This window comes from Phodopus roborovskii, unplaced genomic scaffold (assembly GCF_943737965.1).
Source record: "Phodopus roborovskii unplaced genomic scaffold, PHOROB, whole genome shotgun sequence".
Classification (NCBI taxonomy): domain Eukaryota; kingdom Metazoa; phylum Chordata; class Mammalia; order Rodentia; family Cricetidae; genus Phodopus; species Phodopus roborovskii.
In genome coordinates, this window is record NW_026126517.1 from 53,141,612 (window position 1) to 53,154,810 (window position 13,199).

At 42.5% G+C, this 13,199-nt stretch overlaps 1 protein-coding gene across 1 annotated transcript in view; it reads left to right on the top strand.

The window, feature by feature from the left end:
• Positions 1-7,782, top strand: part of Gclc (glutamate-cysteine ligase catalytic subunit) — a 33,990-nt gene extending 26,208 nt beyond the window's left edge. The window contains exons 10-16 of the mRNA XM_051197995.1: positions 76-188; positions 631-723; positions 1,016-1,120; positions 5,107-5,188; positions 5,269-5,372; positions 5,473-5,593; positions 6,467-7,782. Coding sequence (XP_051053952.1) covers positions 76-188; positions 631-723; positions 1,016-1,120; positions 5,107-5,188; positions 5,269-5,372; positions 5,473-5,593; positions 6,467-6,678 — 830 coding nt within the window. The 3' untranslated portion in view covers positions 6,679-7,782. The remainder of the gene's footprint in view (positions 1-75; positions 189-630; positions 724-1,015; positions 1,121-5,106; positions 5,189-5,268; positions 5,373-5,472; positions 5,594-6,466) is intronic.
• The last annotated feature ends 5,417 nt before the right edge of the window (positions 7,783-13,199 follow it).

Consider the following 13,199-nt stretch of genomic DNA (forward strand, 5'->3'; position numbering starts at 1 on the left):
TCTTCAGTCTGTGGTCTTGGAAGTTATGCGTGGTGCCTTGCCCGTTGCAGTTGGTCCCTGCGTCTGTCTTTGCAGGCATTGATCATCTTTTGGCACAGCACGTTGCGCATCTCTTCATTAGAGACCCACTCACCCTTTTTGAAGAGAAAATACACCTGGATGATGCCAATGAGTCTGACCATTTTGAGGTATCTCCCATTCAAATGCATTTCACTTCACAAACTAAGGCAGGGTTATTTCTGTGCCCGTGGGGATTGGTGCTAGGAGAAAGAGAACCAAGAAAAACTAAAAATTAATTTAAATACTCTGTATGGTGCTTACTACTTATTTCTCAGTTCTATGATACTAAAACATAAGCTGCACAAAAAGAAGTGTTAAAGACATGTCCTGACTTCCAGGGAACACTTACACTTGGTTTTCTAACAGGTCACACTCAGCAAAGTCTTAAAGTTGTAGCTTTCTTGTGTTTGCAAATTGGGAAGTATTGGGTATGGACAGTAAATAGTCTCCATCCCTCATTAAATGCATGTTGTCTAACCTCTAAATGTGTAGAAAGTTGGCTTTATCCTATTTCTTTTTTTTTTTTTTTTTTTTTTTTTTTTGTTGTTGTTGTTGTTGTTGTTGTTATAGAATATTCAGTCCACAAACTGGCAGACAATGAGATTTAAGCCTCCTCCTCCAAATTCAGATATTGGATGGAGAGTGGAGTTCAGACCCATGGAGGTGAGACACATGCTTCTGCCCAGAGGATCCTTTCTCTCCCCTCCCCACCCTCCTCATGTTCTTCTCAGAGGGCTCTGAGTTTATTCGAAAGCAGTAGGAGTCCAAATGTGCCTATGAATAGCAACTTCAAAAGCCACTGGGAGCTGATATCAGAGCGTGGACCTGCATAGAGGGCTTCCAGCTTCAGATGGGGAAGACGGGGAAGTGCTTGGGGATAATGCAGTCTGACCGGGCTAGGGAGGGGGAGCTGGGGCAGGCAGTCAATCCCTAACACTTCTGTCTTCATCGCCAGGTGCAGCTAACAGACTTTGAGAACTCTGCCTATGTGGTATTTGTGGTTCTGCTCACCAGGGTGATCCTCTCCTACAAATTGGATTTCCTCATTCCACTGTCCAAGGTGATGATGGGTGTGATTCCAGCGATGGGAGTGGGCAGCGCAGATGTGTTTAATTACTTATTTGTATTCACTGTCCAGTTCCAACCCGCCTTTACATAGAGTATTCTTACCCATTAGGATCTACTTTGACTCTGTTTTTACCCACTAGCCTAAATTTATTTCTAGAGGCTTTGTTTAAAGTTGATGGCTGAAGATGGTCCCATAAACTAACACCATTCCCCCTAACAGTCCATTTGGTCTACGATGTCAAAATTAGGATGACTGGAGGCTTACTGGTAGAATTCAGGGAAAGATCTCTGAACCAAACTTGGGATGTTTGTGGAAGATATGATGTTATTAGATTACCAAATTAAGAATTACAAATCTCACCCCAGGAATGCCAGACAAGGGGCTTCCTGGAGGAAGTTGGCCAGCAGAACTTTGGAGTATGTCCTTGTTCAAATCCACCCAAAGGAAAGTCCATGTGTGCTCCTCATCCAGGCCTCTGTTTGTGAACATGAGTAGATGTCCCAAAGCTTACAGTTAAGAAAAAATATCCCTAAGAGAGGGTTCCAGTTTCTTCACTTGGACAGTCCTCAGTGAAGCAGTTAGCTCCAGTACCCATATGTAGGAGTTTTATATCTCAACAGAAATGTCCTGGACAGGAGAGACAGATGGTAAGGATGCCTGCTGGTGAGAAAAGGAAGGGGCATTATTACTTCTTTACTGAACTTAATGCCAAAGAGATTGAAAGAGCACTGGGTTCCCTTCCCATTCAAGTACTTTCTTTGTCTCTTGTACGATTCAGTTTGTGTCCTGGTTTGTTTTCTGATAAACACCATAACCAAAAGCAACTTAGAATAGGTTTTTTATTTTTTTTTATTTTTTATTTTTTTTAATCTTAGGATTCCAGGTCCTAATTCTTCATGAGGGAGGGCAGGTGTTTAAGTCTTACTTACTTAGCAGCCTGCTTTCTTATACAACCCAGGATCACCTGTCCAGTGGTGGTACCACCATGCATGGTGGGATTGTCCCATCAGCATCAAGAAAATGCACCCCCATTCTTGCCTGCAGACCAGTCTAATAGAGGCAGTTCATCAATTGGGCTGCCTCTTCCAAGGTGACCCTACCTTGTATCAACTTGACATGAAAACTAACTAACGTTGCAGGGATGCGGATGCTGTGTGGCAGGTCCACTTTCTCATTCTTAGATGATATGTTCTCCTGTGTCCACAGATGACAGAAGGGCCTGGCTAGCTTTGGAGAGTTCTCTCCTTTATGGTTTTCCCCCACTTCAGTGTTGGTTTTGTTTAGTGGTAGAGAGGAACCTGGAACCTAGCTAGGACTTCAGGCATGAAGCAGTACTTTACACTCACATATACTCCACTCTTATCTGAAGTCTTCAGTAAGGGCTGTGTTCCTGTTCAGAAGGGCAAAGGTCCCCGGGATCCTAATCCTGTCACCCTGGGGATCAAGTGTCATTGCTGGATTTTGAGGTGACACAGACACTCAGACTTTGTCAAGTGCACTCTAATGCTGAACATTTAGAAAACAATACTTTCAAAACTGCTATTTAAAAACAAAACAGTCTGGAAAGATGACTCTGACCTCCACATGTCTGTCATGTGGCACCTGTGCTGCTCCCACACTTGTCACGTACACTAAATAGTTTTATCTAGAACTAAAGCATCTGGGAGTATAGCTCACTGGCAGAGCCCTTACCTAATGTGTGAGTGTTTCTTATCATCACAAAGAATAGGAAATAAGTACAAAGCTGTGTATTAATCATCAGTGACAGAATACACCTAAGATCTCAAGCACTTGGGAAGCTAAGGCAGAAGGATCATAAGTTAAATGTCACCTCAGCTCCATAAGCAGGAACCAGTGTCAAACAAAAAATAAACAATATGAAAAAGAGCACTTGTTTAAAACTAAAGTTGGAAGAAAGAAAACTTCCTAGCATTATAAAAACCGAGTAAGGAAGGGAGTGTGAAGGAAGATGTAGCCCACAGAAGAGAAAGCAGTAAAGACAAGTGGCGGCAAAGGACTGGAGAGATGGCTGCGCAGGTAAAGGCACTTGCCCCCAAGCCTGGTGACCCGAGGTAGAGTCTCAGGACCCATGTAGTAGCAGGAGAGAATTGACTCCCACACAAGCCATCTTCTCATACACACAAAGATAAACAAATAAATGTAAAAATGTTTTAAAGAAACAGGTAACATCAAATTCCAACATTCTGGTATGGCTTGCTTTTGTAAGACATTCCCAAAACAAGGGCAAATCTGGAAGTAGGAGACACACGATGACGTTTTAAAAAGACAATAGGAATGACCAAGTGTCCTACAAAATAAAGTGTGAGGTAGACAGTGTCGGGTGGGCTAGTGACAGCAGTGCTGACTGCTTGTCCAAGATTGTCTTCAGCACTGGCTGGCTGTACAACAAATTGGAGTGACAGTCTAGAGGCATTTAATGTGGTGAGCAGGAGACTTGAAAGAGACAAAACTAAATTGGTAAGCTATTTGCTTATGGCCTCAGTGTTTTCTTCCACATAGAGAATAGGGCTGTGTAGCTTCCCAACAGGCAGACTACTTAGATTCTTGTGTGTAATCACAGGCTGAAGAGCCATAAGCAAATAAATGATGCATTAACAAATTTGATTGTAGAGGCTAGATCAGATATGTCATGCCAGAGAACATCTTTTATTCACATGTCTTGGAAGGTTTATAAAAGTCAATCAAGAAAAATCTTCACTTCTCAAAAGTAGACATTATCAGAAGTGCATTCCCACTAAAATTCAACAAAATAATACTCAAGAAAACTTTACTGTTGGAAGTTTAAAGTGTCTTTCCTAGTAGATCTTGAAGTAAGCTAAAACTTGAATGACTGACAGGCAGGAAAATTAATGATGTGAATGTTGATGGAGCAAAACTAATAAAAACCAAATATTATAAGACCCCAAAACCTTAGAGACGCCCACAGTCCCAGTTACATTTAGCCTTTAATTGAGTATGTTCCTAGCCATGTCTAGATATTCAGAAGGTCTTGCTGTATCATTTTAAACCGTCAGAGAAGTAGCAATAGGATGCTTTCCATTATGAAAGCAGAAGAAGGCTAAATTATCACAAGACTTCGTAACCAGGCTGGGGAGATGGTTCTCTGAGCAAAGCACAGATCCCCATGTCCACTTACAAACAGGGTGTGGTCACGCACTACTGTCACCTGAGTTCTCATGTGGAGACAAGTGGAACAGTCAGTCTAGTAGAAACTGAGAGTTCCAAGTTCAGAGAGAGACTGTGATTGAGGAAGACATCAGCTCTGGCCTCCACCCTGACCTTCAGATTGTGTTTGTGTCATATATGGAGGCTCCCCATAAGGCAACATTATAAAGAGCTGGAGAGATCATTCAGCTGTAGAGGACCCAGGTTCAATTACCAGCACCCATGGGGTCTGGTGCCCTCTTCCACCCTCCAAGAGCACTGCACACACATAGTGTTCAGACACAGATGCAGACAAAATACCTATACACATAAAGTGGGTGGAAAAGATAACATTGTAGAAAATGCAGCTACTAAAATATTTTAAGAGGTTTATCTTGTCTTAAAAGTTAGAGAAATCAAGAATTCATGAATGAGTTAACAGGTAGGCAAATGGCATTGGTGACTCTGGCCCTGGTGAGCCATCCAGTACTGCAGACTGGAAGCCTGCTGCCCCTTTGCTCACTTAAATGAGGCAGGACCAGGAAGAACACTGACCTGAGACCAGGATCTTAAGCCCTTCTATGTCTCAAACCTTGCAAGCCTTAGGAAGGAGCATTTTCTACTAGATTTTGTTTTGTAGAATGAGCTTCTCTTAACTTCCCATTGTTTTGCACAAATGAGAGTGTGATGAGTACATAGTGTGTTTCTCCAACTGCAACAGTGTAGGACTGAAAGGAACAGAATTCTAAGGGGATTTGTTTATCCATGATGTTCTGACTTATTCTTAATTCTTAATTCTTTTCCTCCATTAGGTTGATGAAAACATGAAAATGGCACAGAAGCGAGATGCTGTCTTGCAGGGGATGTTTTATTTCAGGAAAGACATTTGCAAAGGTATCATGTGTTCGGGTTTCTAGGGTCAGTTTCTGCTGAGCAAGCTGCTGAAGCTTCTCTGTGTCCCTCTTGGTTGGCAGGTGGCAATGCAGTAGTGGATGGGTGTAGCAAGACCCAGACCAGCTCTGAGCCAGCAGCAGAGGAGTATACCCTCATGAGCATAGACACCATCATCAATGGGAAGGTACGGCCTGAACAGGGCTTCTCCTCCGGGAAAGTATGGCCTGAATGGGGCTTGGCTGAGAGTGCCAGCTGGCAGAGTTTATAATGTGTTCTTCTTATAGGAAGGGGTGTTCCCTGGGCTCATCCCCATTCTGAACTCCTATCTTGAAAACATGGAAGTAGATGTGGACACCAGATGCAGTATTCTGAACTACCTAAAGCTAATTAAGAAGAGAGCTTCTGGTATAGTATATTTTTTCCCTTTGTCGCCTTACAATATTTGGTTCTGTGATATGTTTGACAGCATATCACATTCTGACCATGCTCATTGGTTTTCACGTTTTGCTAATTCGACTGTTGCATACACCTTACAATTTTAGGATCACGGTTTTAAATAGAGAAAACTTTCTTCTTACTGGAATAGTGATGCATTTTAAAATGAGGCATTTCAATGAGGCGATGACTGCAGTGTATTGCATGTCATTGTAGACTTGTGTCTACACCACAGCTGCAATAGCTGCACTGCTGTTCCTATGTGGAGCTCGGAGCTTGTTCTGTATAGTGGCCCTCCTCAGGACCTTTCTTTATCAGTTTTGAGATCTCATCTACGATGCATCGATGACCTTGCCAGTACTCACACAGGGAGCAACTCAAGCATCTTGTGTGTGAATGATAACAGCATCTTTACAAAGTTCACCTGTAAGAGCATATCACCTCCAGAATGTTGTATCTTCCGCTTTCCTTTTGTTCTATGTGCTCATCACTGTAGGGACCCTGTAGTCCTTTGAAGTAGTGACATAACAGCATCATCTATAGACATGGCCCTCTGGCCAAGAAGGACAGCATAGCTCTTAACAAACAGAACTGACCTCCTTCCCTTAAGAGCTGGTAGTGTCAGCATAGGGGTGGCATCTATCTAACTGGGTATGTATGTGCTTGTTGCTGTCCTGCAACCTTCCATTTGTCCCCATTAGTAATCTCTTGAATGTGATGAGAGCTGTCCTCTCAGCTCTTGAAGCCATGTGACACTCCCAGGTCATGCTGGTTTCCTTTTAGAGGCATGAGTTTGCTAGTCACTAAATATCCACTTCTTAAAGCACCTGATTTTTTTTTCAGGAGAATTAATGACGGTTGCCAGATGGATGAGAGAGTTTATTGCAAACCACCCTGATTACAAGCAAGACAGTATAATAACTGATGAGATAAATTATAGCCTCATTTTGAAATGTAACCAAATTGCAAATGAATTGTGTGAATGTCCAGAGTTACTTGGATCAGGATTTAGAAAAGCAAAGTATAGTGGAGGTAAAAGCGACTCTTCAAACTAGACATCCAGCAGAAAGAGGTGCATCATTGTTCAGTGAGCGACAGATGCAGCACAGACTCCTGGCCCGTTCGGATGCTGTGAACACCAATGTGGTCTGTACCAGTGGCCAACAAGTAACTAGAAGCTTCCTTCAGTAGGTAAATCTGAGTTTGTACATGTATATACTAAAGTATTTTTATGATTAACAGTGTATTTTAATAACATTGTATCTAAAGTCATAGTAAACTGGCTTGTACATTTTTGAATTCTTACTCTGGAGCAACTAGCATCTAGGCAGTTTTGTAAATGTAATTGTACAATAATACCTGCATTCCAGAGTTTTAAATGTTTACTGTAAATCTTCCTTTAATACTATCTGGGACCTGATTCACTGAAATTTACTTAAAAAACGCTTTCTCGTAACTTTTTTGAGTTGTCTCCGTTGCTGTGTACGTAAAATCACTGGACTGCACTGACGCCCAAGGGTGAGACACCTTACCCGTGATGTTTCTGTTCGAGAGAAGTCCCATGCTCTGACCACTGAATTGAACTCTCCTGGCTCTTAGAAAAGAAACTCCTTTGGGATTTGTCTAAATATATAGAGTTCGTGCGTAGAGAATTTGGGGGTGATTTTGTTTCATCTGGAAAGGGAAATCATTACCTTCTATATGCACCAAGAGCTCTGTCAGAATGGTGCCTGCCCTTCCATTCCCACCAGTTGTCTGACCGCTGTGCTAGTGAACGGTCACATCCACACAGCTGCCAAGGTTTGGTTACTCTCTAGTTTGCAGTAAGCATATTGGCAGGCTGTCATCTAACAGCCATTCATTCCAGATTGTCCCTGGGCAGTATTCTGCATTCTGCTTGCTTTCTCTATAAATTTCACAGATAAATCATGAAATGCACTAATAATTTTTGTGAATCAGGACCCTAAATGTTTAATTGTAAATAATTTGTTTCATAGATTGCTTTAGCTTTATGTTATATTCTTCATTGTTAAGTAAATTTAACTACTTCTGAAAATAACTGTACTGTAGATTAAGCCAAGCTTTACGGATATAAATATTTACATTGTAATGCTAATTTTGAAAGATTGCAATAAAGCTGCTTCAGCTTAAAACTTTAAGGACTAGGATTGGCTGTACATTTCATTTATTTTGGAAAACTAAAGTCCTTTTCTCATTTACAGTTCTGTTATATAAATCAGGTTGTCAAAAGGATAAAATGTTCATGGTATAAGATAGTAAAAGAATGGAATTCATGGGCTGGAGAGATGTCTTAGTGGTTAAGAGCATTGGCTGGCTGCTCTTGCAGAAGTCCTGACTTCAATTCCCAGCAACCATGTGGTGTCTCACAGCCATATATAATGTGATCTGATGCTCTCTTCTGACCTGCAGGCATACATGCAAATAGAACACGCATACAAAAAATAAAATCAAAACAAAACAATAAAAACAGAATGGAATTCATATTCAAAAGCTAATGTGTGTGTGAGTGGTTTAAGGGTTTTTTAAAATTTGAGTTGGGGGAGCATTTTTGTTGTTTTGGGCTTTGTTTTTAACTCTGCTGCCTGGCTACTGGCTTGTACTCACTTTGTAGATCAAGCTGACCTTGAACTCACAGATAACCCACACCTGCCTCTACTCCCTCCTTAGTACTGTAGTACTGTATGTGCCAATATGCCTAGTCTTTGTTGGAAGGATTCTTAATTATGCCCGATTGGTGTCATTCCATCATTGCAGCTTTCCAATCCTTTAAGAAGAGGACATCTGTAATAAAGACAGATCTCCCTCAGTAGCTGGCTCTCACACACACCTACCTCCTGTACAGTGACAGACATTGACTTTTTGCTTATACAATGGCCTTTTACTCTCGGCCACTCTCATGCTGCTGGGCCAATGATGACCTGGAGAATGTAGTCTACAATGAAGACACTTAGACTGAGGAATTAACAAGCTCTGCGGAGCTCTTTTAAGCCTGTCTGGCTCTGAGTCCACATCCTATCCCCCTCATGTAGACCAAACTCCTGTATATATTTTTATTGGCCCACACCTTGTTGAGTATAAAACTAAGACATTGCAGCCCAGACATAAAGGAGAGACTCATTATGTATAGCAGAAGGGTTGTTTCCAGAGCCGTGCGCTCATCAGGCAAAGGAAGTTTATTCTGCTCAGGGACTTCTTCAGAAAAGCACTTCAGGGACATTCCCAAGTTCCTCAATTTAAGGTGATATTGAAAGACCCACGGAGGGCATGGACCCTCACGGCCCAACTCAGGAAAGGCACCCCCCCCCCCAAAAAATCACCCACGAGAAGTGGTCTTGATGCAAAAGTATGAGGTCTTTTATATTCCAGTGCACTGGGTTCCACAGCCATACTCCACGTGGGGTAGAGGACTGGGAACCCTGGGTACAAGGTTTAGACAGCTTTTATAGGGTTACAACAAAGCCGGCTCATCATAAACTAATCATCTCATAGCATCCAGTGCGAACCAATCAATTTGAACTATCCAAGCCGGCGCTTAGCCCAGGAAGTCTGCTTTCAGTAGGGCTTCTGGGTGGTGTGACAAGGTTTATTTCCTGTGTTCACTCACATACAGGTGCTGTAGTAAACAGTCAAGAATGTGACCTTTTGCCTATTCACTGCTAGGGGGCAGGGTCTAGGGAGAGTTAGGCTAAATTTTTCCATCCTTACAATATTCAAGAAGGAAAATGGGTGTCCTTGGTTTGAGAACACAGTTCACAGGCTTGAAGGGTTGAAATGGGAGACAAGAACACCTATTGATGTGCTGGGTTTTCATCAAAATTCTAGCCACAAGTAAAGGAAAACCATGTGAGAAGTTTGTGTATTAGTGAAGAAGTGAGTGCCCCACCTTCCTCTGGGCATTTACTTAGGGCTGTAACTTCCTCAGCAGCATTTACCACTAATCTACGTAACCTAGAGTGGAGTCCACACTTCTCTTAGCTAATAAGCTCCTATTGTAATGCTGGTCTGTCTGCCGATCTCCTGAATAACAAGATTTATTACCACTTTGCACCCAAGTTACATATACATCAGCACTTGCCTTCAGTATATGTCTGGACTGTTCTCTCGCTAAATTTTAAAGCAGGCAAATTTCAGCCTGTCATATGTTCTTCCTCTCCACTTCCCACAGCAAGTATGACCCATAACTCACAAGGTGTTTCATTCAAACAGAATTCAGGGTCATGAGCCAAATTACAAACACTGACATAAGTAAAAAATGCTTTGTCTTTGGTAAAAATATATGCAGAAGACTTCTGAAAGAAACACCTGGGATCGACATGTAAAAGAAAAAAGAAAAAGGTAAAAATCCACTAAAGATTTTTAAAGGTTAAAAAAAAAAAAAGAAAAGAAACCCCACTGGATTGTAAAAAAGCTAATTAAAACAGAATTTTAAAGGAGTTTGGATGGTAGTACCCCACATTAGTGAACAATGATGAGAAGAGAAGTTATTAAGTGAAAATCTCAATGTTGGCCATGAGATACTTTGGTTAGAGAGGCCCCAGAGGCACCCAAAACAATGCAGATGATTGTCATTGCTTTTGGTTGCCCAGTAAGGTGGAAAGAAGATGATCCTCATTCTTTAATTGCAGGACACAGAGAACTCAAACTGAGCAGGAAGCTCTCTCTCTGCTTGTGTGTTTCTAGTGCCAGAATGGGCTGTGTGGGCTGCTGGGGGAGAAAAGATACATTTTACCCACCCAATGATAGACTAGACTGCTTGCCAGGCAAGATGTGTCCACTGGAGCAGTAGTGGGGAGACTTGATTGGATTTGAGGCGCTCCACAGGAGGAAATCAGTGCCTGGTGCTGTAAACAGGCTCAAAACATGGCTAGAGAGGTTAATGAGCCCAGGGGAAAACCTATTGCTGTTACTCTAAATGATCATGTTGTCAGACTGCCTTCTAGATTATATTTATGCCCGTAGATTTGTGCCTTCAATCTCAGAGAAGCTTCATGCTGCAAGTGGGTAGTGCAGAGAAGCCTTGCTGTTCAGAGTATGTAGAATAAGCAGCTGCTCAGCTGTAGATGGCATGGCTTCATCAGTACACAGCATTTCCCAGAAGAGGTGCAGGGGGAGGGCAAGAAGTGCTGTTTTCTGCACGTGACGTGGCTGTTACACACAAGCTCACAGCAGTTGTCAATTACTTGCACAAACCAAGACACTTAAAATGCCAGCCGGAGGAAGGGAGGGTCTTCTGGTCACCACCTCTAGCAGAGGAACCATTTGTAGGCTATGGCTACGCTGGGGAGACTTATGTACTTTCTGGGAGTGTGGACACTACTAGATTCCCCGTGCCCCAGTGGATGACCTCCACACACAGCCATGTACATATGGACAACATTACTTGCGTTAAAAATAAATACATAATTATAAAATTAAGAAATGGGGGGAGCTGGAGGGAAGGGTGGTTGAGATCAAAATATAGTCTACACATAATTTTCAAATAAAAATTAACATTAAAGAACCAAAACCATGTCCAAGCCTGGACTCTGTGTTTACTTAGGCATGGCCTTTTTTTCTTTCTTTTTTTTTTTTAACCTGCTTCTAACCTACTGGTCACAAACATATACCTTTGTGGTGGTGAGCAGATCCTCCTTGTTTCCAAGATATATCTTTGAGCATACCTTGCCCCCCCTTTACCCCCTAACTTTCCATTTATTCACATTTCACAGAGATTGTTACACTTCCTCACAGGCTCATTCAAAAGCTCATGCACACTGCGATTATACTGTCTGACCAAGTATTTTAGCTTTAGAGAACAAAACGATTTCCCGTTAAAGGTAAAAGGCAGATTATCCCATGTGTGTTAAGAAGTCCCCTTTACAACTCTGCATTAAAGGACAGTCCTCAGTCTTGTGACTGCTTTTGTAGAGTGTGTGGTGGCCTTGTGCAAGAGCATGGGGCTATAAGATGCCCTGAAGAGTTTACATCCTCACCTATGGGTAACAGAAGAGGTCATTTCCTCAAAATCCCACTTCCAGAATTATACTTGGTCTGTGTGGGATACCTTGCCCTCTTAAACCAATGCCTAATTGAAAAGCCAGGTGTCACAGACCTGGGTTTTAGCATGGTCATGGTCCAGGCCCAGGTCTTGGGGTGCTGGGAAGTTTATCACTCACCTGTAGAGGACAGGTAAAGTAGCTCCCGGGGTTAATGGGAAGTTAAGATGGTGGTAAGCCTGTGATGCCGGAGTCTTTCCAAGTTTAGCTTAGGGGCCTTCTCAGAGCTTCCAGGGAGCTGCTTGGTCAGTGCTCTCAGAGGTCCTGGTCATGAGCTCCCCTTGAGTTTAATTAGAGCCATCATCTTTCCCCAAAGGCAAGTGCCTGAGATCTACCATCTGCTCCCTGCTTGTGCTATGCCTTATGTGTTAGCATCCCACCTTCTCCATGAACACTTTTGGGGTTCACACCAAATGATAATTGAAAAAGCAAAAGTTCAGACACCGGAACAACATTGTAGACTCAGCGGCTTTAGAGACTGGAAATCCAGGCTCAAGCATTGGCAGATAGGGCTCCTGGTGAGACCTCTTCCTAACTTACAGGTTAACTTCCTACTGCTCCCATGGGTGGTACAAGTCTCCTGATAAGGGCTCGATCCGGTTTACACAAGCTGCCACTACCATGTGAATATAACTACTCCCTTAAGGTCCCACATGTAAATCCCACTGGGTGTCGGGCATTTGAGGGGAGACACATTCAGTCTGCAACAAAGAGGCCAAAGCAGTCTGAATCCCTTTTCTCTCTAAACACCATTGGAATGAATTATGGAGAAGTATGGGAGATGCACTGAGAAAGAACAGTAGTGGTGAAGTGAGCCATGCTGTTGTAGCACAGGCTGTCCCCAGAGAGAAGCCAGATACAATGTGCCCTGTGCAAAATCCACTTTGTATGTAATTCAATATACAAAGCTGAGTGGTACTGGATTCCTAATAGCTACTCCAGAGTGAGCAGCACTGACTGGGAAGCCATCAGCTGCTAGGATGCTAGGCTGGGTTTCTGCCCTAATCTGGGTGATGAGTCGGTGTGCTGAAAAGTCCAGGGCCAACAAAAAATGTGGGCAAGACTTACACAGTTAAAGAAGGCGAAGGCAAAACCTGCATGGTCCTCCTATGGTTCATGTACAGAACATTGCTGCCTGGTGACATGTTCAGGCATCCTATTGTTCCAAGTCACACAAAATGGCATGCACCACCATTGCCCAGCTGAGTTTTTATTTTTATATGAATGGGAATTTTGTTTGCATGTGTGTCTGAACATCACCTTCATTCCTGGTGACCCCAGAAGCTAGAAGAGGACACTTGGAACCTCCTCTGGGACTGGGAAATTCCATACTTTCCATATTGAAATTCCATACTTTCCATATTGAAATTCCATACTTTCATTCTGTTCTCACATTTAGATACAAATGATCTTTCAGTCTAACATAAACTGCTAAGTCATGGGCTCGTTTTCACTACTGCTACAGGGATAATTGTTTCATTGTGCTGTATTTATTTTTACATTTTGCATGCACTAGCCTG